Source organism: Portunus trituberculatus, chromosome 37 (genome assembly GCF_017591435.1).
Source record: "Portunus trituberculatus isolate SZX2019 chromosome 37, ASM1759143v1, whole genome shotgun sequence".
Classification (NCBI taxonomy): Eukaryota; Metazoa; Arthropoda; class Malacostraca; order Decapoda; family Portunidae; genus Portunus; species Portunus trituberculatus.
The window spans coordinates 769,768-797,698 of record NC_059291.1 but is presented as its reverse complement, the minus strand read 5'-3'; the positions used below and the strand labels follow the sequence as shown (position 1 = coordinate 797,698).

Genomic DNA, 27,931 nt, shown 5'->3' with positions numbered 1-27,931 from the left:
TGTAATCCAAAAAATAAATTCATACAAAACAGTTTATTAACACTTATAAAATTCAAATCTTGTTTTCTCCACTTTGAGCGTGTGAATGTCAAAAATAACAGGAGGGGATTGCTTTGCAATATTTAAGTATGTAATGTAACAAATGCATGACAAATATGCAAACATAAACTTCACACAAACATAAAATGAATGATTAGGCAATTAGGAAAATAAGACCTAAAACTTTGTCCAAAGAGGTAAAGGTAAATGAACATACCCGAAATGACAAATAACACCACGCATGAATAAGAACAAGATTCAATGCCTTTAAATGGATGGATATCAATCAGTATATAATATAGAACCATATAGCAATGCTTGGCATTGCTACATGTGAACCAATGATGCAAGAAATTCTAATACAGTTCAAGGGTCAGTACTGGCAAACTTAACGATGCACCCAAAATAAATAACCACCCACAGTCAATATCCTAGAGTCTTATCTTTTACAGTTCCCCTCTCATATATTTAGGTTTTAGCGTCTCGATCCTCTTGATGTAGTCGCCCTTCTCTAGACAGTCATTACACGATTCATCCCAGTCATTCAGAATCTTCTTGAGATCACGCACCTTTAACTTCTTCAAGTCCACATTGTTCAGGTCAATCTGTTTTTCTGTAAGGAAAAATTAATATTCATAACAGTTCTGCCTTATGTATGATGCCCAGTGTGTGTGTGTGTGTGTGTTTTTATACCATTTCTCACAACTTGTCCGTTTCTTCGTGAGGGATAAGTGACTTTCTCCTGTTTTTATAGGGAGAAGTGCCATAATTATATACTGTTGATGATTCTTGACACATTGGGATATTCAGGGAGGGTGTCAAGTACACTGTGGCAAAATTTCATAATGATATGCGTGTTCCTTACAAAGTTATTCTAGAAAAACGTGCCCTCAAACTCTCTGAAACGCTTAGTAGTTGAGCTACAGCATCATCATATGTACCTAGTTGAGTTAAAGTATCATCACACTAGCACTTTTCTGTCAGTTTTTTTAAGACTGTCAACTTTTGTCGACACTCGTCACACACAGCCTTGCTTCCGCCTCTGTCGCATTTGTCAAATGTAAACAAACATGGCTGCTCCTTCACCCTCAGCAAGCTGTTGCCAGTAAGAAGTTCTGCCTTGCAGCACTGCAGTCCCAGAGAAATGTAAACAAACAACTGAACCACTTTTTCACTGCTAGACTAGAACAAAAATACATATACACAAATATATTTACATCTACTTATCAAGATTCTATTAAGTTGAGATTATAGCATCATTCCAATTAGCAAGAAAACAAATTTTATTATAAAAGCTTTGATTAGCAACCATAGATCTTAATTTGACCAAAAATTGATGCTAGAAGAAAACGGTACATTTTGTCTGACTCAAGACGACAAAGTTTACGGAACAGTAAAAAAGCACGGAAGTCGTCGACAACAATGGAAAAAGTGCTAGTGTGACACCGCCTTTACAACAGCAAAGCATTACAATACTTAATGTAAATTATAACTCGCATCACTTACCATATCTGAGATCACAGATTTGTGCATCCTTCTTCTTCAGCTTTTCACACACCTTGTCCATGGGCATGCCCCATGAAAGAGGCTTAGACATCTCTCCAAGAATTCCTGTGGCAGACTCCACTAGACCACCTATGTAATAACAGAAGCGATTCTCTTTGCCTGGAAAATAAAAACATATTAGCAGGCTGAATTTTTATATCTTTTTAAGAACATACTTGTCTCACTTCAATGAATGAATGGCTCTGTGCAGGAATAAACATTTTTACATTGGCTCTATGATTTGCCTTCAGAATAACAAAGATGGTGGTGTCCCTGTGCTAGTGTCGGAGATGCCATACCCCTACCCAACGTTCCATTTTCTGCATGGCCTGGCTTGCCTGTAACCTGACGCTGGGCTCCAGCTGGCCAACCCGACAACATGGGAGTCTCCTTTTGTCTTCTAGTTGTGCTCATCTGCCTTGCTACAGATGCACTACCTCCTAGTGAAGTCAAGAGCCCACCCGAGCTAGGTCATGCAGTTCTTGTCACCTCACCTTAATTTCTCTGTATAGTTTTGTTTTACTCTATCAATATATGGCAACACCTTCATAGTACCATAGAAGCCATACTAGACCATCCATCATCAGACTATATAAGAGCACTGTAGAGCAAGTGGAATTAGGGCATCTTGGCATGTGTTACAACAGAAGGTAAAACTAAATTTACACCACAAACCACATATACCTTTCTGGTGGCCTATACAAATATTGTACTAAATGAAACCTCAAATTTGTATGAAGACTGTGTTTACATTCTAACTTAACTGCCACATAAAAAGCATACATACAATGGTAAATCAAAATAGTTGCCAACAACACTCTTACCACACAGGTCCTCTTTTAGTGCGCACCTCAGTTCACACATTTCCTGCTTTATGCGCACCCTCACTTTGTTTACATCACTTACACAATGTGCAAAATTTTTTACTTTATGATTACATAACAAACCAGTCAAACTATGTTTTGGTCCAGCCAAGTTGTGGAATTCCAGCTTGCCTGTGTTACGGTTTCATGTTTCACGTTTGCTTAGCATAATATTTTTTATCTTTGTAGGTTGGTAATACATAATATATGTGATCTTTCTATGGCTCCTTCCAAAATACTAGAGAAGTGTGTTACAGATATAGCTCAAGAAAAAATATTTTAACTTCATAGCCAAGGCTAACATGAGAAGCTCTGTTAAGTAGGCAGATTTTAAGGTTGAGACAGATGAGAAGCTCCATGAAGTAGGCAGATTTTATACTATTAATGAGTCCAAAGTGCGTAACATGGTGAAAGGTAAAGATGCCATAAAGAAAGCAATGCAGGAATGATCGATATGGGAGTCCTTATTGGGGGAGGGGGCAGTTTCAGGGGTCAGTCATGGTGGGTCCCCAGTCCCAATCTTATATATAAGTAAGGTTCTATTATTTTTCAGTTAGTGCGTTTTCAATGATATGCATACATTTTCTGTGTCCCTTTCCTGCGCATTAAGGGAGGACCCCTATACAGGCAGCCCCCGCCTAACGAAGGTTCACACAACAAAATTTCGCTACAACGAAGGTTTCATTTTACTACCATCTGCTCGTTTAACGAACACCAAACTCGCTTTAGCAAAGTTTTATCCAGGTAATTTTTTCCAAGTTTGAAACCACCGCCGTATCTCGCAAGCCGACAGGCTCTTGAATTCACCAGCGCCTCTTGTGGACAACACGCACACCACTCACTGCCCCTGTTCAAAACAATAACAGCATCAACAGCAGCTTGTCTTCCCTCGCTCAACTTACCACCAAAACGCCCTGCAATGTTGCCTAGCGTTGCTAAGAACACCAGGAAGTCTCTTTGAATATTATTCACAGACACGAGGCGAGAAAACTAATAGCATTGCTTGCCACCATCTTGACTCCATCTACTGTCTCTACTATTTTCAAGTCAGCAGACTCTATCAAGAAGGCTGGTGAGACCGTATCTTCCTTGCAAGCTAAAAGAACCACCTGAACTCGTGACTCTACAATGGAAAGCCTTGTGCAAATGTGGTACATAAGTTTTGTATGTGACACAATGATGCACCCTTTGTTTACATTCCACAGGTTGCCAGTTAGTGTCTCCCGTTTCACTCTCCCTCCCTTCATAAATTTAAGATCATCAACATTATAAAGTTATGTACATACATACATTAGTGTACATCATAATGACTTAAACTGCCTAAATGTTTTTCATAATTTTTACTTTCATTAAACCTTTCACTGTACTATGATGCACACTCACTTTGTTTACTCTCAATGGAAGTTCAAGTCAGTTGTTATGATCGGTTTGCTTAACGAAGTTTCGCTTAACAATTTTTTTTTTTTTTTTTTTTTTTTTTTTTTTTTTAGGAACGTAACCCCTTCATTAAGCAGGGGTTGCCTGTACTACAAAACTCCAGAACTATGTGGTCAAATGTTGTGATTCTTCTGTAAAACCTAGTACACTATTGTCTTCAAACTCAAACCATTCATAGCACTCCATGGTTAGGTAAACTAAATAATACATAATACTTGAATTCCAATAAAAAAAAAAAGTAATGACAGACAAAAAAAAATTATATGAATGGTTTGGTAACTATGGTAACCTGTCTTCACTGCCAGATGATGGACAATATCAATGATGCCATGCATAATCCCTCATAGTGTTTACTTAGTAGAACAACAAATAAAACAATATTTAAAAATATACCTTTTGCTTCTGCACAAGTTTCCTTGAATTTTCTTTCAATAAGTTGAGTGTCCTTCTTTTCATCTGATGTGAGCTGTTCCGAAAACTTGGTCATGAATGTGATGCACACTGCAATGTGAGAATGGTTTTCAACATTGATAAAATCAAATAAAACTGTTGGGAACATTATTCACACACCTCATATGCTCAAATGTTTATATTGAAGATAAATCACAAACTACAATGATGTATTATGGATTCTGTAATTTATATTCTTTTGAAAAAAAAAAAAAGCATAAAATTTTGAAATGTTTTTTCTCTGTCCAGTGATATTTGCCTACAAAATTCCTGAGTTGACGATAATTAGCTAAAAATAAATTTATGAAAAGCTGCTTCATCAAGTAGGAAGCCAATAGTACAAAATACAAATTAAAAGTTCAATTACTCACCCTCACAGTCTTCCAATTTAAGGGCTGTTGTGGTGTATATGGTGGCAAGGACCAACACTGCTGCTACATTCATTAAATTCATCTGTTGAAAAGTACGTATTATAAATATTGTATCATTACAGGCAAAGATTCTTGTCTTAACACAAATCTGAGAGGTTAACACAAATATGAGTGGTTAAGTCAATGGAGGACTTGTGATGCTTTGTGCCACTAAACATGATTGTACAGGACCCCAGAATGAAAACATGCATTAATTATTGTTCTTATTGTCTTAAGTAGCTATTAACACAATGAAAATTGATAATCATCAGGCTGCGACAATGTAAAAATGTTAAAAGAATAAAATAAAACTCTTGCAGTTCTTTAAAAAAAACTGTTTTCAATATATGGAAAAAAATTGGTCTTTATTATTTGTGAAAATAAATAAATAAATAATTAAATAATAATAATTATCATTATTATTATTATTATTATTATTATCATTATTATTATTACTATTAAGTATTTATTTACTTGTTTATTTATTTATTCATCAATTTATTCTATTATCATTATTATTAGGAAAGTTTCAAGGTTCTAGCATAGCCTTTGCAACAGCACTGGATAGAATAATTGTTTCATCCTTCATTCACTACAATTGGTTCTTTCATCTAAATGTTTTATTTTCCTTTCTTTGGCCACAGACAATTAATCATGCATTGTTGTTTTTAGTAATCTTTTGTCTGAAAGCTGGAAAGCCATCTCAAGCCATCTGTAGCATCAAGATCAGTCATTTACTTATGTTCAACCACTAGCATTTGTGTTTTGCTAAAAAATCCACTTAATTGTTGGGTATTACGAGTGATATAAAGTGTGATGCCTTCCAAACGGCCTGCAACATCTAGTGCTGGTGATCTGAAGGCCAAAAGACCAAGGAAAAACTTATCTTGAAATTGTTAAGTGCCATGAAGGAGCCAACTTCATGACAAGAACCCTACCCTGCAGTTGCCCCACTCCACTGTCTCCACCGTCATCAGACAAGCAGCAAGCGTGATGAAAGCAGAGAAGATAGCTTCTACATTAATGGCAAAGACACTAACAAGGAAGAAAGAGCCAATAATGGAGACACTCTTAAGGCTGTGGATTGTTGACCACACTCGCTGCCAAGTGGCACCTGCTAACTTAACCGAAGCTCATTCTCCTCCACTTGCCAGTGGATATAGGCCTAAAAGGGGAAACCACTGTATAAAAAATAATGAGCCTACAACACTACCTCTTTAAGTGACATGGAAACTACCTCTTTAAGTGACATGGAAAAGTGTTCTCTTCTCTCAATACAAGTTAGGCTTAAGTTACTCTTCCCCATTAAATTAAATCTTGTTAAACCTTCAATCTGCCATTTGATCATTCATTATTCAATCTGGATTTCAGGAACATAACCCAATAATAAAACAAGGGAAACCTGTACCTTGTATTTATGGACAATGAAGAAGCAAACAATTCCATTAGCTGAAGCAAATTCCTTGAACACATCGGCCAAAACCAGTATATCAGAAATATCATCAAAGAAATGTATACTGATAATGAGATGAAATTCAGGCTGGGAAACAAACAGATTGAATGAAAAATAACAAAGGAGTATGGCAAGGTTGTGTGACGTCCCCAAGCCTATTCAACACATACAGTATATTGAGGAAATGTTTGCTGGGATCAGAAAAGCTGAAATAGTAACTTTGGGTGTTCATGGTAAGATATAACATAACATAACATAAATAATAGTATAACAAAGGGCCACCAGGGCCCATCTAGGTTATCCTGTATCAGTCGCACAGCGACCTCGTCATCAGTACTTAAAGATACACTTACAAGTACATAATACATTATATACTAATTCTAAATATTTGGCCCATTAACAGGGCTAAGTCCTGCAGCGAATTCCTCTACAATCTGTGATCCCCATACATGGGGATCATGTCTTGTTTAACTATAGTAAATTTCTTATAAAACTATCATGCAGCACTATACATAATTATAAATCTAATAAATTTAAGTGCTTATCTAATCTGTTTTTAAACATTGTCAAACTAGTGCTATTTACAACCCTCTCTGGCAATGCATTCCAGAAGTCTACCACCCTATGACTAAAGAAATATTTTCTTATATCTAACCTGCAGCCTTGCTTTCTAATCTTCCTGCCATGATTTCTAGTCCTACTTCCCTCCTCTAAGGTAAAGAAAGATCTCAGATGTATGTAGTTTGTATCTGAGAACATTTTAAATAACTCTATCATATCCCCTCTTATAAATCTCCTCTCAAATGAAAACATGTTTAATTCCTTTAATCTATCTCTATACTCCAGGCGCTTTTATGTTGGTATCATCCTAGTTGCTCTTCTCTGAACTGCTTCTAACATGTTGATATCCTGCCTATAATGGGGTGACCAGGCCTGTATGCAATATTCTAAATGGGGCGTAACATAGGAATTATATAAGCTACGCACCACTTCCTTACTTTTATAACTAACATTTCTATTTATAAAACCCAGGATCCTATTTGCCCTATTTCTTGCTTCTAAACATTGCTTTAAAAATTTCATTACTTTTATAACTAACATTTCTATTTATAAAACCCAGGATCCTATTCGCCCTATTTCTTGCTTCTAAACATTGCTTTAAAAATTTCATAGTCCTGTCTATCACTACTCCTAAATCCTTTCCCTTCTCTACTGCCTCTAGCCAACATCCCTCCATCTCATAACTAAAGTTTGTGTTGTCTTTACCTAAATGCATAACCTGACACTTTTCAGAATTAAACTCCACCTGCCACCTGTCTGCCCATGCTATCAGCCTGTCCAGATCTCGTTGTATTCTGTAATTGTCCTATTCACCCTGTACTGCACATGCTATCTTAGTATCATCTGCAAACTTTGATACTTTGCTACTAATTCCTATATCTAAATCGTTAATGTACACCAAGAAAAGAAGAGGTCCTAGCACTGATCCTTGGGGTACCCCAGTAACCACTTCCTTCCACTCAGACATTGCCCCATTTAATACTACTCTCTGTTTCCTATCAGAAAGCCATTCACTAATCCTATCAACTAATCTACCCCCTATCCCATGTAGTCTTCCCCACTCTGCTCTTCCCGACAGAGGGCCAAGCCACCCTGTCGCCCTCAGAAGGTCCAACCTTCGGCCTAACATTGATCTCCTGCCTAATATTTCCACTCCCTCCCCAAGCCTCTTAACCTCCTCCTTCAACTCAAAGATGAGAACTTCATTCGCACTTTTCCCCTCATTTAGCTTTCTCATTTCCTCTCGCAATTCTCGGTGCTCAAGAGAAAGAACAATATTCTCGCTCTTGAGCCTACACACCATACACTCAGAAAAGTCAACGACCTTCCTGTCATGTCCACACATCTTACACACAGCAAACTCGCCCAATCCCACCTCAACACTCTTTCACGCACTCAATCACACTCTGATATACCTCAGTAGCTACCGCCATACTAATTTACAATCTGTTAACTAACAAGAACACTATACGTAGCTAAGAAACAAAAATACTTGATGACGGTGGGGTGGGGGAACTGCGGTGGTGGGGGGGGCATAAGTGAGATCAACTAATCCTCTTTCAAGGTCAATTTGACCGTTACAAGCCTAGTCTCCTCGCTCTACCAAAATACTTTTAACTCACAAACACTAATTCTAACCACTATTTCACTCTAATCTAACACCTGCAGTACACACTTTCACTTCACTAACACTCAAAAGCACCACACACAGACACCAAGCACAAACACCACTCGGTAACTATAAAAACAGCCAAAAACGGAGCGCACACACACACACGTCCACGCCACCGCAGCTACCTTCGCTGATGTGGTTTATACAGGCAGCCCCCACCCCGCGGGGCTGATATTTCTGAATATTGATATGAGGGCACAGCTGGATTAAGATCAGGCCACTCTTAATAATAGGAAAATTATCATACATAACTTTTCTGATATAGGTGGAGAATAACGTTAGTATCCAGTCAGCCAATCAGATTAGGCCGCTGGCGAAGAACAAGGTGAATAACTAATATCATTATAAAACATGAGAATTAGAAGCTTCTGGAAATATGAAAGGACTTATGATTGAGGGAAAGCACAATGTACTAAGAATACGTGTGGAGGAGGATTCTAGACTACAACCAGGTCTGGCGTAATGCACGGTACCTTGACTGTCTCGTGGTGGGTGGCAGCCAATTACGTAAGAAGACACACGAGGAATCTTTTGAGGAGTCTTGCTTGTGGGACGACGTGTGTGAGGCCGGGAACTGGTGTGAGGCGGCCTGGTGGTGTGAGGAGCAGCGAAAGTTGGTGTGGCGGGGGCGAGGTGGCGTGTGCTGACGGCCGCCACGACTCACACGTAAACACAGTTGGCGCCTTCTGATTGGTCCGCTACCATGCTGCTCTCCACCTTGGGACTGTACCACATTTTTTTTCTTCTTCTTCCTTATCTTGCAACAAACTTATCGACTTCTTTCCTTTCTCCCACTGTGATAATTCCAATTTCTTCTCTAGCATTACACTGCAAAGAAAATAGTTTTGATTATAGTTCAGTGTATCTCTTATCCCAGGGACTATACTGCTAGGTATCGTATCTACCTTTCACAATATTATTAAACTTTATATATATATATATATATATATATATATATATATATATATATATATATATATATATATATATATATATATATATATATAGAGAGAGAGAGAGAGAGAGAGAGAGAGAGAGAGAGAGAGAGAGAGAGAGAGAGAGAGAGAGAGAGAGAGAGAGAGAGAGATAACAAGCTGAATGTTACATTAATGGTGCATACATTTTCAGGCAAGGATTTTTATTATTTTATTCATTTTATTTATTTTTTTCATTTTTTTCCTGTTACTTTGCTATGAAATTCAGGTGTTTCGATCTATCATGCTGCACTTCCCTACAATACAAGTTGCAGTACATTTTACTGATCAATATTCTGTGTCTATTGTGCAGTATATTTCATTAATGTGATCACCGTCGGTTACTCCCTTTCTCTTCTTTTATCTCATGTATCCGCATTTTCATTAGTAGGTAGAAAATAGGAATACCTCATAAAAATGTGCGCAGGCTACCAATAACAATGAAGAAGAAATTATTTAAGAAAAGAATGTGCGTGATTCGGTAGATATATGTCCATTTCATGTGAATTGAACGCCAAGTGTGATTATAACTGGGTGTTGCATACAGCGAGTTGCGACTTCACTGCATCATGAATTTTGAAGTTGCAAAGTCAAAAGTCGCAAATGTTTTTTAAAAATATCGGACAAAGCAAAATCGCACCTTCATTTTCCTGCGAATTTGTAGAGGGACAAAGACGGCTCCTCAAAGAGGATCGAGGGATGTGGATCACCGTGTCGTGAGAGAACATGAGAGCTTAATTATGTAAGACGGTAAAATTTGAAAGATGCAGCCTCCTATCTAGGTGCATTATTGTTACTGAAAATTCGATCTAGCATGGTATCTAGGCTTTAATTACCACGAGTAAGAATTAACAATAGGCATAGGATCCAAGGAGTTTGAATCCAAGCTGATGTTTTTTTTTTTCTTTTCTTGTTTTGTTCATCACTTCTTTTAAGATGACAATTCTGGCATTAATGTTTCGCTAAGGATGTAGGCTAATATCAACCTGGTAAGCAGCATGCAGATACGTGAAAAAAAAAAATGTAAGAAAATCTTGGAGATTAAACGTTTAGGTACACCTAAAAGCAAAAAACGCAACTGCATCCTTTAGATTTAGAAGTTAAGAAAGTCAAAGAGTACAGCTGGGTCACCTCTAACAATGTTTCGCAAGGATGACATGAATAATTATGTTCTTACAGCACAGTATATGAGTCATTGTAATTCAAGTGCTAAAAAACGACCCGAGTATGAGCAATGTTCCTTCGCTAAATGAACAAACAGCATGTTGAGATTCACGGCTAGGGTTTTAAGCAGGGGCGTCACTAGGTTTTAAGACCTGGGAGGGGGGGTGGCTTAGCCACAGCAGAAGATTCATAGGATGCCAGTACGCGAAGCGCGCGAGCGAAAGTTTTGCACTTGCAAGATCTTTTCGCTCACAACTTTTTGGGCACCGTATTAGAATTACACGACAAACGCTGAAGAAATCAAAATGGTTGAAACTGGAAATGGAAGAAAGCTATTATATAGTCGTCTTTGGTAAGCATGAGAGAGCCCAAACACATAAAGACATATACGTGTTGCTGCATGAAAAAAAAAAAAAAACTATCAGGCAAGTTGCAAACAGGGAAACGTTGCATATTCCTGCATATTTATATTGAATTTGTCTGTACTTAAAAAATAGTAATTTATCCATAAATTAATTCAGTGGGGGGCTTAAGAATATTTTAGGGGGGCTTCAACTCTAAAATAGGCCTAACGACGCCCATGGTTTCAAGTTCAATGAATAGATAGCATATATATATATATATATATATATATATATATATATATATATATATATATATATATATATATATATATATATATATATATATATAGAAAGATTGACTGATATCATGGTACATGGTAAAAGAGTAGGAAAAATATAAGCAATACTGATTGAACACGTCTGCTATAAGAGTAGCGGCCAGGCAGCATAAGAAAGCTCGACAAAAAATTCAATCAAGTTAATTTTCTGGTTAAGATTATTGAACAGTTGATTGAGCAAGACTAGCCTCGTGTAGGCTGGCATTTGGTATGTTCACTCATTGGATTGCTATGTTCGTATTGTGGCCATACAGCTATTTCACTCAATTCTATACGCCCTATAAACTTTTTATTTTTATTTTGGAAAGACAAATGCTCTCTCTCTCTCTCTCTCTCTCTCTCTCTCTCTCTCTGTGTGTGTGTGTGTGTGTGTGTGTGTGTGTGTGTGTGTGTGTGTGTGTAGGATAAATATGATAAAGATAATTAACCTAGAAATGAATAGTTTGCGCGAGTGCCATAAAACTTAGCGAGTAACATGATTTTCCGTATTAGCCTTGCAACTTTTACACCAGCTGCATCATTTCTGTCCATGAAGGTATGGCCGTGATGCCGCATATATATGTAAGACGTACTACAGTATCTACCTACGCAGGGCTAACGACCTTGGTGACCCGATAATCCTCAAGGTGCTGTTGTTGCATCACTCACTATCTCGCTATCTCTACAGGTGACGTGTCGACTCATACTTGTATTGATAATTTTAACCCCACATTATCGCAAAGGATTCTACACGATTTCAAGATACTTATTATCATTTCCTGTTATTCTTTTGGACAGTACGTACGTTCTTCTTTGAAACTGACATCTCCAATGCTCCCATTATTTTTTCTTCTTAATAACAGAACCCGCACGTCTAACATAAAACAAATAATTAAATAAATATACAAATAAATAGACAAGATCATATGAACAATTACTAATATTTACATTATCTTCGTTCATGTGAGATGCGGTAGTGAATTCCTCAAATGGTTTAAGTTACTCAAGACTGTAAGAGCTTCAAGTGATGGAATGGCCCATAATAAGCAACATAACCACCGTGATATCAATGAATGTCATTGAGTGGACGTTGATCTAGTAATCAACCAAAATAGCGTTACAGGATGCAGGTTTGATTTCGTGTGTGTGTGTGTGTGTGTGTGTGTGTGTGTGTGTGTGTGTGTGTGTGTGTGTGTGTGTGTATATATATATATATATATATATATATATATATATATATATATATATATATATATATATATATAGATAGATAGATAGATAGATAGATAGATAGATAGATAGATAGATAGATAGATAGATATATATATATATATATATATATATATATATATATATATATATATATATATATATATATATATATATAGATAGAGAGAGAGAGAGAGAGAGAGAGAGAGAGAGAGAGAGAGAGAGAGAGAGAGAGAGGTAAAGGAAGGAAATTAAAAGTAGGCAGGCAGGCAGACAGACAGACAGACAGACAGACAAATAAATAAACAAACAAAAACAAACAGACAAACACAGAAAATATATTAATAGATAGATAAATCATGTTCTATGAATTTATTTAATGCATGAAAAAGTCCAGCGTTGGTGTTTGAGACGGGCTGTGGTGCACGTCCCAATGTGTAATCAATGCGGCACGGGCCGGGTGTTGGTGCCGCCGCCGGTACGGTCTGCTGCTGTTCACAGACACGGACGGTGGTCATGGCGCTGTCCAAGGTGCAGGACGATACCGGGCTCCCAAAATGGAAAGTGGCTCTTGCGGTAGGAGGCACTTTGGCCGCTGGGTATGCTATGTACTATTTCATATTCAAACAACCCAGTGAAAAACAAGAAAAGAAGAAAACAATACCAAAGCAGACTTCTGACGAGGCCGAAAGCCTCACCTCACCAAACACTGAGGATACAGCTCACATAGTAAGTGGAATATTTATGAATGTTTGTGGTTTTGCATGCAGTGATGTCTTGTGAAGAAGGTTACACCAAGTACCTTGTGTGTCATGCAGGAGTGAGACCCCTGCTCATCATGTGATGCAGGCAACATGGACAGGCTTGCTGACGACAGCCACGTTACATGAGAATTACCTCTGCTTTAGTCGCACCGTTTCAGATTGTCTCGGTGGCATGATAGGCGAGCTTTAACCAAGGTGTTCTCACCATGAAATACTGAATTATATAATAGAGACCACTGGACGTATTGATAAACCAGAGTCAACACTCTCAAGGACATTCTGGCAGTGCCTATACTAGTTTGGGCCTATAGACCTAGTGCTGTAGCCACAGTGCTGGTGTTACTAGCTGCAGGTGCCAGGTATGACATAAAGTATGCCATGACTGATATTTATATGAGCTCACCACATTCCTTTGTACAAAGATCATTTGTTTGGCTGACATTGCTAAAAATGACTACTACTCTCAACATGCGACTTCCCTGGCAGAACTTTAACTCAAGTATTTCATACGAATACTTAGTATTTCATATAAACACCATATGTGTATCCAAGAAGTGCCTTCAGGTGCTGTGACACAATAACTTTTTTTTTTTTTTTTTTTACTTTTCAGCATGGCTTCTTTTGTAAACATGAAAACCAAAGAACATCAGAACATAAGAAAAGAGGGAAACTGCAAGAGGCCGCCAGGCCTATACGAGGCAGTCTCTGTATGTTTAAGCTACCTATAATTCTATCTGTCATCCCCATCCATGAACTTATCTAACCTTCTTTTAAAGCTCCCTATTGACTCAGCTCTGACTAAATGACCAGAGACCATTCCACTCATCAACCACTCTGTTTGAAAACCAGTTTCTTCCCATATCTTTCCTAAACCTGAATTTTTTAAGTTTAAACCCGTTATTTCTGATTCTGTCCCCACTACTGACCCTAAGAACTACATTCATGTCCCCAAAGCGTATTTCAGGTTGTTATACTTTAATAGAACCAGCCTAACATGGTACTTTGGGCACTGGCTGTACTCCTCCATTCTGTTTTCACCTCAACCCTGGAGTGACCTAACCGCCTCCGTGGTACAGTGGAACCATGCGCGCTTTGGAGTCAGAGAGGTCTCCAAGCGCACGGGTTTGAATCCTGTCCACGGTCCGAGTGTAGGTTGGGCTTCCTCACTCGGGGCAACGGTTTCCTAGCGGGTGGGCTTTGAGATAGAAGGTATCCCCTTTAGCCCATAAATTCCCGTGAAAAAGCCCACATGGTATTAAAAAAAAAAAAAAAAAAAAAACATGGGCAGCAGGGAGCAACCTGGGGAATTCAGATATCAAGGACAGGGGAGCAGCAGCACCACACAGCCTGTATATATTGCCAAGTGTACCAAAAGATATACAGTGTTGTTCTTCCATCTCCAAATAAGAAAACATTCAATAAGCTATACAGTCCTATATTAAATATAATTTTAGATAAACTACAGCCAAGGATGAAAGGAAGAGAGATTGTCATGTGTATGTCAAGTGTAAACATGACATCAATACAGGACGGGTGCATTTAATGCCCAAAGTAACGAGTTAATCTAATTCAAATATGATATTTCAAAATAGGCAATATCCAGAATCATTAGTTTGTCAGTAGATTTATATAAAAAGTGTAAGGGAAATATTCTCTTAACCAATATTGTTGGCCAAGTGTTATAACAGAAACATGGCTTGACATTTCCCTTTTGATGGAAGGTTAAGATGTAGGGAAAGACTGCCATAGTAAGTGTCATTATAAGCATGTGCACGAGGTTGTTTTATAAATCTTTAGAAAAAATTATTCACAATTTAGTTTTTAAGCAGATGCTGCTCAAGGCCTGGTATCTATTCCATGCACATTTTGTCTGAGTAACTACTGTACAAAGCATCATAGTCATTCTGACATCTTTGAACTTTGTTTGGTAACCACTAAGACGAGGTACATGGGTCTCTTCACCCCAAGAAACTTGGTGATCTGGCGGGAAAGCTAAAATATGGTCAAATGTCATCTCTTATCACAAAAAAAATAAGTGGAAGTTTTTTGTTGTTATAATCAGTGCCATTTTTGTTACTACCAAAAAACAATCCTCAAAAGTTGGTAGTCAAATCTTTAAAAATCTGTATTCAGAATCTCCAGAAATTGGTAGTCTACCCCTCTTTAGGAATACTAATCTAACCTATCATTACCTAAGCTAACCAAGGTTAAGTTAGATGAAGTTAGGTAATGCTAGGTTGGAGTGTCTCTAAGGATAGACTACCGATTTCTGGAGATTTTTGGTAGTATTAAAGATGACCTGGTGATATTTGATCATATTTTAGCTTTCCCCACCTAAAAAATCCCACTTTCCCACCAGGTCACCATGTTTGTTGTGGATTAAGAGCAGAAAACATTGGTAAATAGAGCTGTGTACCATGTTTTAATATTCATCCATTGTTTAATTCTTAATGTGATTGATGTTACTTTGTTTCATATTCCTTTTATTAGGAGTTATTAATATTTTGTCAATTTCCTGCTCAGAGTCCACTTGAAAGAGCACAAAGTTACAAGAACAAGGGAAACAAATACTTCAAGGGTGGCAAGTATAAGGAGGCCATCAAGTGTTACGATGATGCTATTGAGGCGTGTCCACCTGAGAATAAAGTTGACTTGTCCACCTTCTATCAAAACAGGGCAGCTGCCTATGAACAGCAGGTAAACTTTGCCTTCATTCCACATGTCTTATGGATTTCAAATTTTTAGATCCATTGTGAATGTAAACTGAATGGTACTTACAATTTCCTAAAAATAACAAGCTGTTAACACTATGTACTATGTTCATTCATAAAACCCCCACACATGCAGAAAAACTGGGAATGCGTACTTCGGGACTGCACGGCTGCCCTGGAGCTGAATGAACGTTATGTGAAAGCCTTACAGAGAAGAGCCAAAGCCTGTGAGGTACTGAAGGACCTAGAACAAGCTCTGGAGGATCTCACAGCTGTGTGCATAATAGAATCATTCCAAAACCAAGCTACATTAGTCAATGTAGACAGGGTCCTGAAAGAACTAGGTAAGTTACTGAAATACGTAATAGTTTATTCAGGGGCACAGTAAGTAGCTAGATTAGACATGCATCCACCCAAGTGACACAAACTTATTCATCACTTAGATAATGTGAAGGCACAGTGTTCACAAAACTTGATACAAAGCTGTTATGAAAGTAAATAAATAAAAGATAAAAAATGCATTAAAGGAGCCAGAGTTAAGGGCATTGCTTTATGTAAAATGTATTGCTGCAACACTTGTCATCTTTTAGATGAGAAGTGTTGCATCCCAGTACATAAGATATGACTTTTCTCTCTCTCTCTCTCTCTCTCTCTCTCTCTCTCTCTCTCTCTCTCTCTCTCTCTCTCTCTCTCTCTCTCTCTCCCCATGAAGACTGTTGTTTGTGACATTACCTTGGTCCCTCACAGGCCGAATACATGCTAAGGAAGCCATGGAGAAGCGAGAGCCCATCATGCCTTCCAACCACTTCATCAAGACCTTCTTTGAATCCTTTGCTGAGGATCCCATCTTTAATTCTGTTGACAAAGAGAAGGAAGGAGATGTGGATGAAACAGAAAACCAACCTGGGAAGAATGCCACTAACAAGTGAGTGCTCAAAGAATTAAGAATTATTAATTAATTGATTTTTTATGTGGAAAAGATTCCAAATAAGCATGAGAAAGCTAACTTGAAAGTATTTATTGTTCTTCAGGAAAACAGCAGGATTACCTTAATGTATTACTGTAAATCAGTCACAAGAAAAGAGTTTTCCAAGGATAGTGCTTTATTTTTTATATCAAAGCCAGCCTTTTAATGTGCTTTCTTTTGGTGAGAAGTTAATACCTGTTTCATTATCTATTTCAAAGCTGTTTAAAAAATCTTTGAAATTATTAGTTGATAATTGAAGTTCTTGTGTTCATTGTTTCAGTGGTTACATGAAGGCAAAGAAACATCTCCAGGATGGAAATTATGGGTCAATAATTGAGTGTTGTCAGAATGAGTTAGCAAACCCCCTCACCCCATACAAGGTTGAATCCCTTCTGCTACGAGCCACCCTGTACCAGCTGCGGGGAGAGAGCAAGAAAGCCATGGATGACCTGACAGCACTTATTAATATTGAAAACAGTCCACTAAAAGTAAGATATTATCACTGTCACCAACACCACAGATTTATCATAACCTCAATACAAAACATACTTTTCCCAACTTGCTGAATTGAATTCTCTCTCTTTCATGAATTTAATATGGCAGTGAATTTAGAAAAGTATTCCTCATAACTTTTGTCACACAGATGAAGGTAAATGCCCTGGTGAAGCGCGGGTCACTCTTCATGCAGCATGAGAAAGTGGATGACAGTCTTCGAGACTTTGACAAAGCTGCTCTCCTTGACCCTCTCAACTCAGATGTTTTCCACCATAGAGGACAGGTATAGCATTCGTATCTCTCTCTCTCTCTCTCTCTCTCTCTCTCTCTCTCTCTCTCTCTCTCTCTCTCTCTTAATAATTAACTTTTATTTCAGCACTGATCATTGAATAAGGTGGTTTAAGTGTTTAAAATATTTTTGTTATTAAAAGAGAGTAAATTACCAAAAAGGGGAAAGAAGGGGAGGGGTTAAGGGTCTTGCAGACAAACTGCTCTCATTAACAGACACCCCCTCATTCCTGAAGTGTCTGTTATCACAAGGCTCCACTGTATAAGCAAATTTTAGATTAGTTATGAAATTAAGTCAAGGATAGTCTCATTTTCATCATTCAATATTCCTTGTAATTCTATACAAGTTATCTATTTTATAAAGTAGCAAATATCTTTTTATTCATGAGTTTAGCCCAACACACATTATGCAAAACTATTTAAATTATTGTGTCTTTATAGATCCATCTGCTAATAGGCAAGGTTGATGCAGCAATGTCAGATTTCAAGAAAGCTGTTGACCTCAACTCCAATTTCCCAATCGCATTTGTCCAGCGCTGCTACACAGACTACAGGTGAGGATTATTTTATGACCAAATCTCTGTACAGTTGTTAGGCATGTTAGGGAAAAAAATGGGCATCCACATATTACTATGATTATTAGTACTTTATGAATGCTATGCACATTTTTTCTATATTCATGCCATCTATTCAGCTATATAATCTTCTAAACAGGTATGCCTATCAGCTGGGTGATAAGGCAAAAGTGGAGGAAGTAATGAAGAAGTTTGATGAAGCTTTGAAGAATTTCCCCAAGTGTGTAGAATGTTACGTTCTTTATGCTCAGGTAATGTATAATATTATTAAATATTTTGATTGCAGTTTTTAACATTGCTTCTAATAACTCCTGATGATACAAAACTATTTGATATATACAAGCTTAGTTGCACCATATATCATTCAGGGATATATTAGTTGCAAGGATGGCTCTGTAATGCACATCTTTCATTATGAACTTCCTTTGAACAGGTTCTGTGTGATCAAGGTGAACATGAACGGGCAGACAGCTATTATGTTAAGGCCTTGGAAGTGGAGCCTGACAACCCCACAACACTAGTCCACCGTGCCCTGCTCATACTGCAATGGAAGGGAGATCTTGCCCAGGCCCGGTCTTACATAACACAAGCCCTTGAGATAGATGACAAATGCGAGCTTGCTTATGAGAATTTGGCTACCATTGAAGTACAGACGTAAGTAACACATAAAGTGTACCTGTTTCTGATACCTTGCTCCCTCCATTAATTTGTATCCAAAACCTTCCTGTTTCTTCTCTACTCATTCTGTCTGATTTACAGGTGCATACACTCTGACCATTGCATGTATCACTATTTACTGCACACATAACCTTTGATGCTTTCCATAAATATATTCTTAGAGTAGTGTTGGGATTAAAAGGTTTTAAGAACAGCAGCTCCTCGGAGCTCCAGCCACAACTCGTTGTGAAAAGACACACAGATATACAAACAATTATAACTACACCACATGGCTAAGTAGAATGATAAAAATTAATAAAGACAAAATAATTGCAGAAGACTGCTGGTTTTAGTCTTGTTTTATTATCAAAAGCCAGCAACAGATCTATGAAGGATCTGCCAAAATCAGTTACAAGTTAAAGCTTTCCACTGGAAAAAAAAATATTGAAAACCCCTGATTTAAGCTAACAAGTGCTTCTTGGGATTAATTAAATTCCAAGAATAACTTCTTATGAACTGGTACAAATCAGCTAAATCACATTACTATTTTAGAGGAAATAGGAAATGCATAGGTAGCCTTCTCTTCCTTTTCTCCTTCACATGACATTATTAAAAAAAACTTTCATTATATTTTGGTTAAATAAAGTGAAAAAATATTTATGCTTAGGTCTTGGATTTGGAAGGATGGGATATTTGGTGTGAAAACAAAGTGAATTCATAATAAATAGTAATATTGTGAGGAGAGAGTTCAATACTTGTTAATTACCTTCTGTCATTATTATTGATATTATTATTATTATTATTATTTTTATTATTATTATTATAATTATTTTCTTTTCAGTGGTAATTTGAAGAGAGGAGTAGAACTTTTTGACAAAGCTATTCCTTTGGCAAAGACAGAGATGGAAATGGCTCATCTCTTCTCCCTGAGAGATGCTGCTGTGGCACAGCTGAAAATTGTAGAGAAGATGGGCATCAATATCCCTAATCTTGGGTCTTTGTAAATCATTATGTAAGCATATTTTTATATTTTTATTGAACAGACCATTGTTTTCTTTTAGTCATTATTGTTAACTTCAAATCTTTGTAATAATCTTATCCTTTTTCAATAATTATGTGTGAATGGAGTGCATGGAACTGGGAGGCATTAAAAATACAAAGAAGCTAGAAAGTTAGAAGCTATTACTTGTATATTCACAGAACAAATGCATGTGTTAAGAATCAGAAAAAATAAAATATTTATCATTGTCATGGAGCAGCCTATTATTGATTCAGTCTGCCTTTTCATTGCTATTGTATTAGTGAGGCAGAAATCAGATTATTTTTATTGTCATGAGCTGAGCTGATATGGCTTTCCTTTGCAGAATGCCAATTCTACTTTACTATTGTATGCTGTCACCATCATTATTGTGATTGGTGCCTTTTGGTACAGTAATGCTAGTCCCTTCATGAGACACTGAATAATATCAGTAATTTTTCAGTAATCACCATTGAACAAGCAGTGCACATGTTTTGAAGAACTGCATTGTGGATGAAGTTTGGACAAGATTATCATAGCAGTAATTATCACTGTCATCATCATAGTCATAACAGTGCCATTCTTAACAGTGAACAAGGTGGAGATAGGTTGGGGCATACAGAGCTGGGTGGGAGTGCAAGGGTGCACTGTAACTATGAAGTCTATTTTCAGAAAGTTATTCAAATTTTGTGTGTTGTCAATTGTAGTATTCAAGTGTAGGATTTTCTTAGACACTCAGTATGTGCATGCATGGTGTTTAGCTACAGTACTCACACAGAAAAATGAGAAGGTGTATATAAACTGCCATACTGATTAATGCAAAGACATTCGCAAGCATAAACTTTTACCTATTTACCTTTCTTTGGGACAATGATGCCAGAAGGTCAACAATTCAAATTAACATATTAGATTATTCAGGTTATAATGTTAACCACCTTTTCATAAATGGCACAGTCTGAAGGAACTAGACCATTGTGGAAAAATATTGAACATAGTCTTATTGTTCTTATTACAATTTGTTTACTGGCTCACTTATTTATGTTAAATTAATATGATTGTTCTTTAATTTATCTTTAGTGAAAAATGAAACAAATAAAAAAATTAACTACAGATGCATTGTTATTAATGGCATTAAGGATAGTGACTCATTAGTTATGGTGTTCTTTGAAGCACACTGAGACATCACATGGAATCTATGCTGAGACTCTTGCTGTCCTCTGAGAAGCTCTAAAAGTTTCCTCTACATTACCATCACCAGGGAATTGTCTTACACATGTTAGTAATGCTTATTGTTCTGATGATCATTGCTGGTAATGGTGGCAGGCAAGTTTTGAGAGCTTGTTAGCCAGCATGTGCATCTTGAAGTGATTGGCCAGATTCTATGGAATTCTATATGGCTTCAGTAATTTCATGTCTATCCACTATTTACTGGATGATATATAGTGTGTGTGTGTGTGTGTGTTTTCCAGAGTGTGCTATAGGTGGTATAGAAGCCTCCATCATAATAATATAACTGATTTCAGTCTTGAAGGTGAATTTATCAAATTATTTCCAGACCATTAACACTGTCAGCATTGCAATGTAAATATTTTCATTATTGATAATTACAGACACACAATGGACATTTGTTATCTATCACTATTGCAAATGGCCTCTTAAATTATAATTTGTCCTTGAAAATTATTTTTTTATTATATCGTCTTCTTTCAATCTCTATTTATTTTATTTCTCCTGAAACTAAATGCTTGATTGTCCAGTATTAATGACGTGAGACCATTTCAAGCAAGATTCATCACACCTGGTCACCAATACAAGAATCCAATGGTTTAACAGATCAAGTTTATGTTGGGCTGTACTTCAAATTACAGATTGTGAATAAGATTTTGCTAAGTTACTAAGTATATACACAGTTGAAAATTCTTGAACACTATGATCATACTTTCTTCTTAAGACAGTTTGTGTTTAGGTGGAAGTGTGTTGGTTTGTGGTGAGTGCTAGTAAGTAGTGGTTCACTCTTGTGACATAAGGTACTGCTGTCATTGCTCAGATTCATCCCTAAAGTAGGTCAATATCTCTTTAAAGAAAGCAGAGACTCAGATATGATACAACATGTTGATTCAACACAGTATGTAAATATAAACATCTTTAGAAATGCTATAAAAGAATGTTGTGTATAGTTATGTTTATTAAGTTTTTAGACATGTAAATTGTGCTTCATACTGCTTAATCCATTATTTCCTAGATTCTATCTATATTAGCTGCTTGTATGTTGGAATTATTGAGGTTTCTTACAATTGTTATATTTCAAATGGAATGTAATTGTACACACACACACACACACACACACACACACACACACACACACACACACACACACACACACACTTTTCCCGTATGTTACAATTAGGTAAATACAATTAGGTAAATTAGGTAAATACACACACAAATACACAACACACTTTAATATGTGGCGTTGGATTGACAAGAATGTAAATAGTTTGTTAATTGGAGGGAAAAGTTATTTGCTACTAGGCAAAAAGTACATAGAGTACTTACTCAATTATCAATAGTATTCAAAAGCATTCTATTTTGAAAGCAAAACTGTTATGCATATTTGAAGCTACCAGTTAAGGCAAACCATACCTGAAACTGAAGCTTTGTAATTATTCAAGGCAAGCTGTTATACAATTACTAATGTAAATAATGCTTAGAAATATGCTGAAAATACATAAGCTTGTACTTCACTGTAATGTGTTACCATACTTCATGTGCCTTCATGTTACAATATTGAAATGGTATTAGTATTGTGTCATATGTGTATTGATACCCAAAAGTCTTATTAAGGTAACACTTTTTGTAACATCCAGTGGAACATTTGATACTCATGAAGCATTACATGAGATCTGACTCCTTGCACTTGTCAGCAATGTGTCATGCACTGTGTCTGCTGTATGGTACCTTCTGATTTACTGTGCAGACTCTTGAGCTTCTGCAATTTGACAAGTACCTAATACTACTGTGAAAGATAGTTGTATACCATAATAACTCGAAGCATGTGGATTACTTCATGTTAAATGGTGAGGAAAAAATAAATAAAGGCCAAAGCTTTATCACTTGTACATATATGAATCATCTGAAATTGTTCTTGTTCATTGAAAATTTTGTAAACAATGCTTTTGCAGTATGGAAGTTTATGGCTATTTAAATCTGGGAATATATATGTTCATATATTTGTCATTCTTTCAATAATTTTGAAGGTAATCTTCATGTCTTTGTAAGATTTAAAGAAGCTGGTGTAACTTACAAATTCAAGCTGTAAGGTTAATGGTATTTACCTTAAGTAACAAAAAAGAAACATGGATAGAGAATTTAATTGAAAATTATATTTCTGCTGAGTAAGCCTGGGAATGGTAGCCAATCAAGACATAAATAAATAAATGAATAAATAAATTGTCTGCTAAAAATATACCTAGGACAACAGTAGTTGATCACACATTACTTAAGCCCTGGTGACATAATACAGTGGATATATTTTGTCACAACACTGAACAACAAAGTTTTATTTACTCCCCATCCACTTGTGCTTTTAATTACAATGTATTATAATGATTCCATGTTTTTTTATACATTTTGTGCCAGTAATGGCCTCTTATGGAAGGAGTTAAAAGAATGTACACAGGACACCAAAGATCAGTAATGATGAATATGTTGAATGAAAAGCATATGTAGCAACTGGTTGACAGCTGATTTGTGTGATCACTCTTAACACTATGCCTGTAATTTGAAAGTGTCATGATGGGATGTGGGAAAGTTAAATGGGAAAAGAAAAAGTATATAAATATGTAAGAGGGGAAGCTTAAATGGGAAAAGTAACATGGTTCACAGATGATTAATGAAAAATTAAACATTAACTCCAGGCCAGCAAAGCACTAAGATACTGCATATTCACCATCATGAAAAAAAAAAAAAATTAATAATAATAAACTGTGTACTTTGTTGTAACTGGCAGTATCATGTATTTGTGTAATCACTCATATCTACTTTCTCAGCTTGAATGAATAATAGTTTTTTTTTGCTATGGATGAATGCAAACTCTTCAGCTTTGTATATTTTTGAGGAAGTAGTGTGATATCATTGAGTGGCTGGTATTCAAAATTACCATATATAAACATACCAACCTGTTTGTTAAATTACTTACAGAATGTACTACCTTGAAGTATTAGCTGAATGTATTTAGCCATGTGTATGAATGACAATTTGTCAGACCCTTGGTTATGTCAAACATTTCCAAACCCATATTTTGTTTGAGTTTGTAAATATAGTTTTGTATATGACAAAAGAGCAACTTGTCTTGTAGATATTCTTGCACAGACATGCTTATGATAATAGCTATGATATACATATTTTGCTCCATGGATTGCAGTGATATATAGCCCATCATCATTTGCAACACTTCTGATGGTGGCCACTTTACTAACAAATGCAAAAACATGAGTTATTCACAAGGTGGGAAGACTTTTATGGTTGAATAATATCAAATATGAAATTCTAATGAATGATCAAGTATCTATTCAATATGTACTCACCAAAGTCATGGACTCTGTCCTGAACAGATCCCTGGTTTAGGTGACTACCTGGAAAAAGTGTGTAAATTCACTTGTATAGCACCATTAGATACATGTTGTTATTAGGACCAATTAAAATAACATGATGAAATTGTCTTTCTTTTCTTCCAATGAACGAGAAGGGTAGTCACTAGTGCACATGCATGTGCACACACACACGCACGTGCACATGTATACACACACACACACACACACACTAAATAATGTTGTGGGAAAGATCTGTGAAATTGTAATATAGGAAAAATGGGTGGAATATCTGGAGGAAAAATAAATTATAAATAACTCACAATTTGGTCTTAGAAAAGGAAGATCATGTTTAACAAATTTACTAAGTTTCTATACAAGAGTAACAGATAAGGTACAAGGAAGAGATGGATGGGTCGACACAGTGTATTTGGATATCAAAAAGGTGTTCGACATAGTATCATACCAAAGACTCTTATGGAAAATAGACAACAGGAGGAATACAAGGAAATATCTTAAGTTGGATGATGGATTACTTAGAGGGAAAAGAAATTAAGACTGTGATGGACTACTTTGGGGGAAAAGAAATTAAGACTGTGGTAAAAGACATCTCATCAAATTTTAATACCACAGGGTTCAATACCAAAAATTTTCCAAATATATATATATACCTATATTAATGATATACAAGTGGGCTTGAGAAGCTACATAAATGTGTTAGCAGATGATGCCAAGTTATTAAGAGAAATAAAGTGCAATGAGGACTATGGAATTGCAAAGAGATATATATTCGAGTGGCATTTCAATTCATGGATAAAGATATAATGAAAAAAATCATTATGAGCATGATACTTCTAAAGTTGGAATATGCAGCAGTGGTGTGGTCACTGGGCTCTAAAAATATATCAGAAGATAAGAACAGATCCAGAACATAGCAACAAAGATGGTGCCAGAACTAAAGGACCTAACATATGAAGAAAGGCTGAGGGAAATGGGACTGTCAACCTTACAAGATTAAAGACAACGAGGAGACCTAACAACAATTAAAGTATAAAATAGTAAATGGCATTGAAAAAATAAACAAGGAAGACTTGGTGCTGGTGACAGAAGGACATGTAATGAAGATTAGGAAGAGGCAGTGTGTGAAGGATATTGGAAAGTAGAGTTTTTTTCACATAGAACAGTGGGAAAGTGGAATGCAATGAGTGATGAAGTTGTTACAGCAAATAATGTGCATAACTTTAAAGAAAAATTGGATAAATGGAGACAAGGAGATGAGACACTATGAGCCCCACTCGAACCGTGGTACAGTAGAACCATGCATGCTTTGGGGTCCGAGGGGTCTCCAAGCGCACGGGTTTGAATCCTGTCCACGGTCCAAGTGTAGGTTGGGCTTCCTCACTCGGGGCACTGGTTTCCTAACAGGTGGGCTTTGAGATAGGGGGTACCCAAAAAGTATCCCCTTTAGTCCATAAATTTCCGTGAAAAGCCCACATGGTCTAGATATAAAAATAAAAAATAAAAAAAATTAGGTAAACACACACACACACACACACACACACACACACACGAGATATCAAGAAGTTCAGCTTTCCACAGAGATGTATAGAAGTGTGGAAGGGTTTAGATAAGAGTCGTTGAAGCAAGGACAATCAATAAGTTCAAAGAAATGCTGGATCTGCATAGATATGTAGAGCATGACTTTTCCTGATGTTACAACTAAGTAAATACAACTAGTACACACAAGTTGCGGTTAAGGCGCCGGATATTGGATAAGTCGGACGCTTTTTTTTTTTCTCTCTCTCTCTCTTTATTTACGTTCTCTCCCGACTATCACGTGCAATAATAGGCATTTTTTTTTATCGAGTATTTATAAGCAACTCGATTTATAAATTGGCTAAAAATACCACCAACAGCTCTCTCATCGCCCAACTCGTGTGGAGTTTTGAGTTGTTTGAGACAGGAAACCGGCCGCGTACGCCGGACGAGCGCCGACGCCAAGATACGACATCATACGATGCTATTAATACTCGATACTTTACAACCTGACAACAAACACAAGGCAGCGTTGCTCCTTCAACTTTCATTCGCTCTCTAGTTTTGTAATCCTATGGCTTTTAAGGACAAGGTTGTGTTTGTACGTCAGGAGCTAGGATGCTCAAGATGCGGTCGGTGTCTGGCAAAATGTTTGTTAAACGGGATCATGATAGAGGTGACTCGTGAGAGCTGTGCCTGTGCGGTACTGTGTGCGTATGCCGTACAGCATGCACACGTGCGCCGTGCGTGTACGTGGTCGTGTGTACGCCGCGTGTGTTGTGCGCGTGCGTCATGAATGTATAGTAGTTATTTACGTAATGCATTTCACTGACAATTTCAACTATTGGTGATAACAGGCGTGCAAAATGTACATCAAATCCCTAGAATAACTAGGAGGGCATGCAAAAAAAATAAAGCAAAATTTGAAATATTTACATTTAATCGAGGATCTTTTAACCTTTACTGAAAGACCAAGTAAAAATCGCAAGCATAAGATCATCTCATAGACTAAAAATATGTTCACACTTTCCCTATCGATCCTTTATCCATGTCTCCCAAACTGCAACAGTAACATCGACAAAATATGCACCACAATAATCGTCACATTACCTTCCATCACAGCATGAGGGAGTCACCAGCTCACCGCCATCCGTCAAGTTATCCTTTCTCAGTCCTCTCTTCTTTCCTCACCCGCTGGACACCACACCGTCACCAGGCCTTCTACACTATCTGTCCTCTTCACCACACTGTTAGCTCAACTTCAAATTGCAACAGGAGAGTTGCTAGCCCATAATTTTACAAGTGTACATGTCTGTTTGACGGAATATGTTCAGTTGGTCAGCTCAAGCACCTCTACCCAGTCCAAACTTCAGCGTCCTCCAAGCTTCAACTGTTTACACTAGACAGACGTCATAACTGAGGATCAGAGATGTGGACAGTGGAGCGTCAAGACGTGTTGATTCGGCATTCTTTTAACTTCTTTCAACGATGGATCATAGTTTTTACTATGATATTTTTTCTATGATCTTTATCTCATAAATTTTAAGTTTAGAAAATCTAATAGTAAAGAATCCAACTTTATTCACGGGGCCTATAGAAATGCTCGATGTATAAAATCGATTCTTTATATATTATATATATATATATATATATATATATATATATATATATATATATATATATATATATATATATATATATATATATATATATATATATATATATATATATATATATATATATATATATATATATATAGTCCAGGGATGAGCAGAAAAATTAAGTTATAATAAAGGAGATATAATGATAGCGAAAATGAGAGAAAATAAGAAAGTGTGGTAAATTCCTGCCGCTGACAGAAGATCCAGAGAAGGGAGGGCAGGGTGTCATGGT

The 27,931-nt window shown here is 36.7% G+C and overlaps 2 protein-coding genes across 2 annotated transcripts; one reads left to right on the top strand and one right to left on the bottom strand.

The window, feature by feature from the left end:
• Positions 1-18: 18 nt before the first annotated feature.
• LOC123513809 (mesencephalic astrocyte-derived neurotrophic factor homolog) lies at positions 19-27,650 on the bottom strand. Its single transcript, XM_045271164.1, has 7 exons — positions 27,149-27,650; positions 16,646-16,768; positions 8,904-9,258; positions 4,706-4,787; positions 4,278-4,385; positions 1,546-1,704; positions 19-652 (listed from the first exon to the last, which is right to left on the bottom strand). The coding sequence occupies exons 4-7, from the start codon at positions 4,785-4,787 to the stop codon at positions 486-488; spliced, it is 516 nt and encodes a 171-aa protein (XP_045127099.1). The 5' UTR covers positions 8,904-9,258; positions 16,646-16,768; positions 27,149-27,650; the 3' UTR covers positions 19-485.
• LOC123513807 (mitochondrial import receptor subunit TOM70-like) lies at positions 12,869-24,629 on the top strand. Its single transcript, XM_045271163.1, has 10 exons — positions 12,869-13,167; positions 15,726-15,899; positions 16,050-16,257; positions 16,661-16,838; positions 17,161-17,368; positions 17,524-17,658; positions 18,105-18,217; positions 18,378-18,489; positions 18,672-18,892; positions 19,737-24,629. The coding sequence occupies exons 1-10, from the start codon at positions 12,883-12,885 to the stop codon at positions 19,897-19,899; spliced, it is 1,797 nt and encodes a 598-aa protein (XP_045127098.1). The 5' UTR covers positions 12,869-12,882; the 3' UTR covers positions 19,900-24,629.
• Positions 27,651-27,931: the final 281 nt, after the last annotated feature.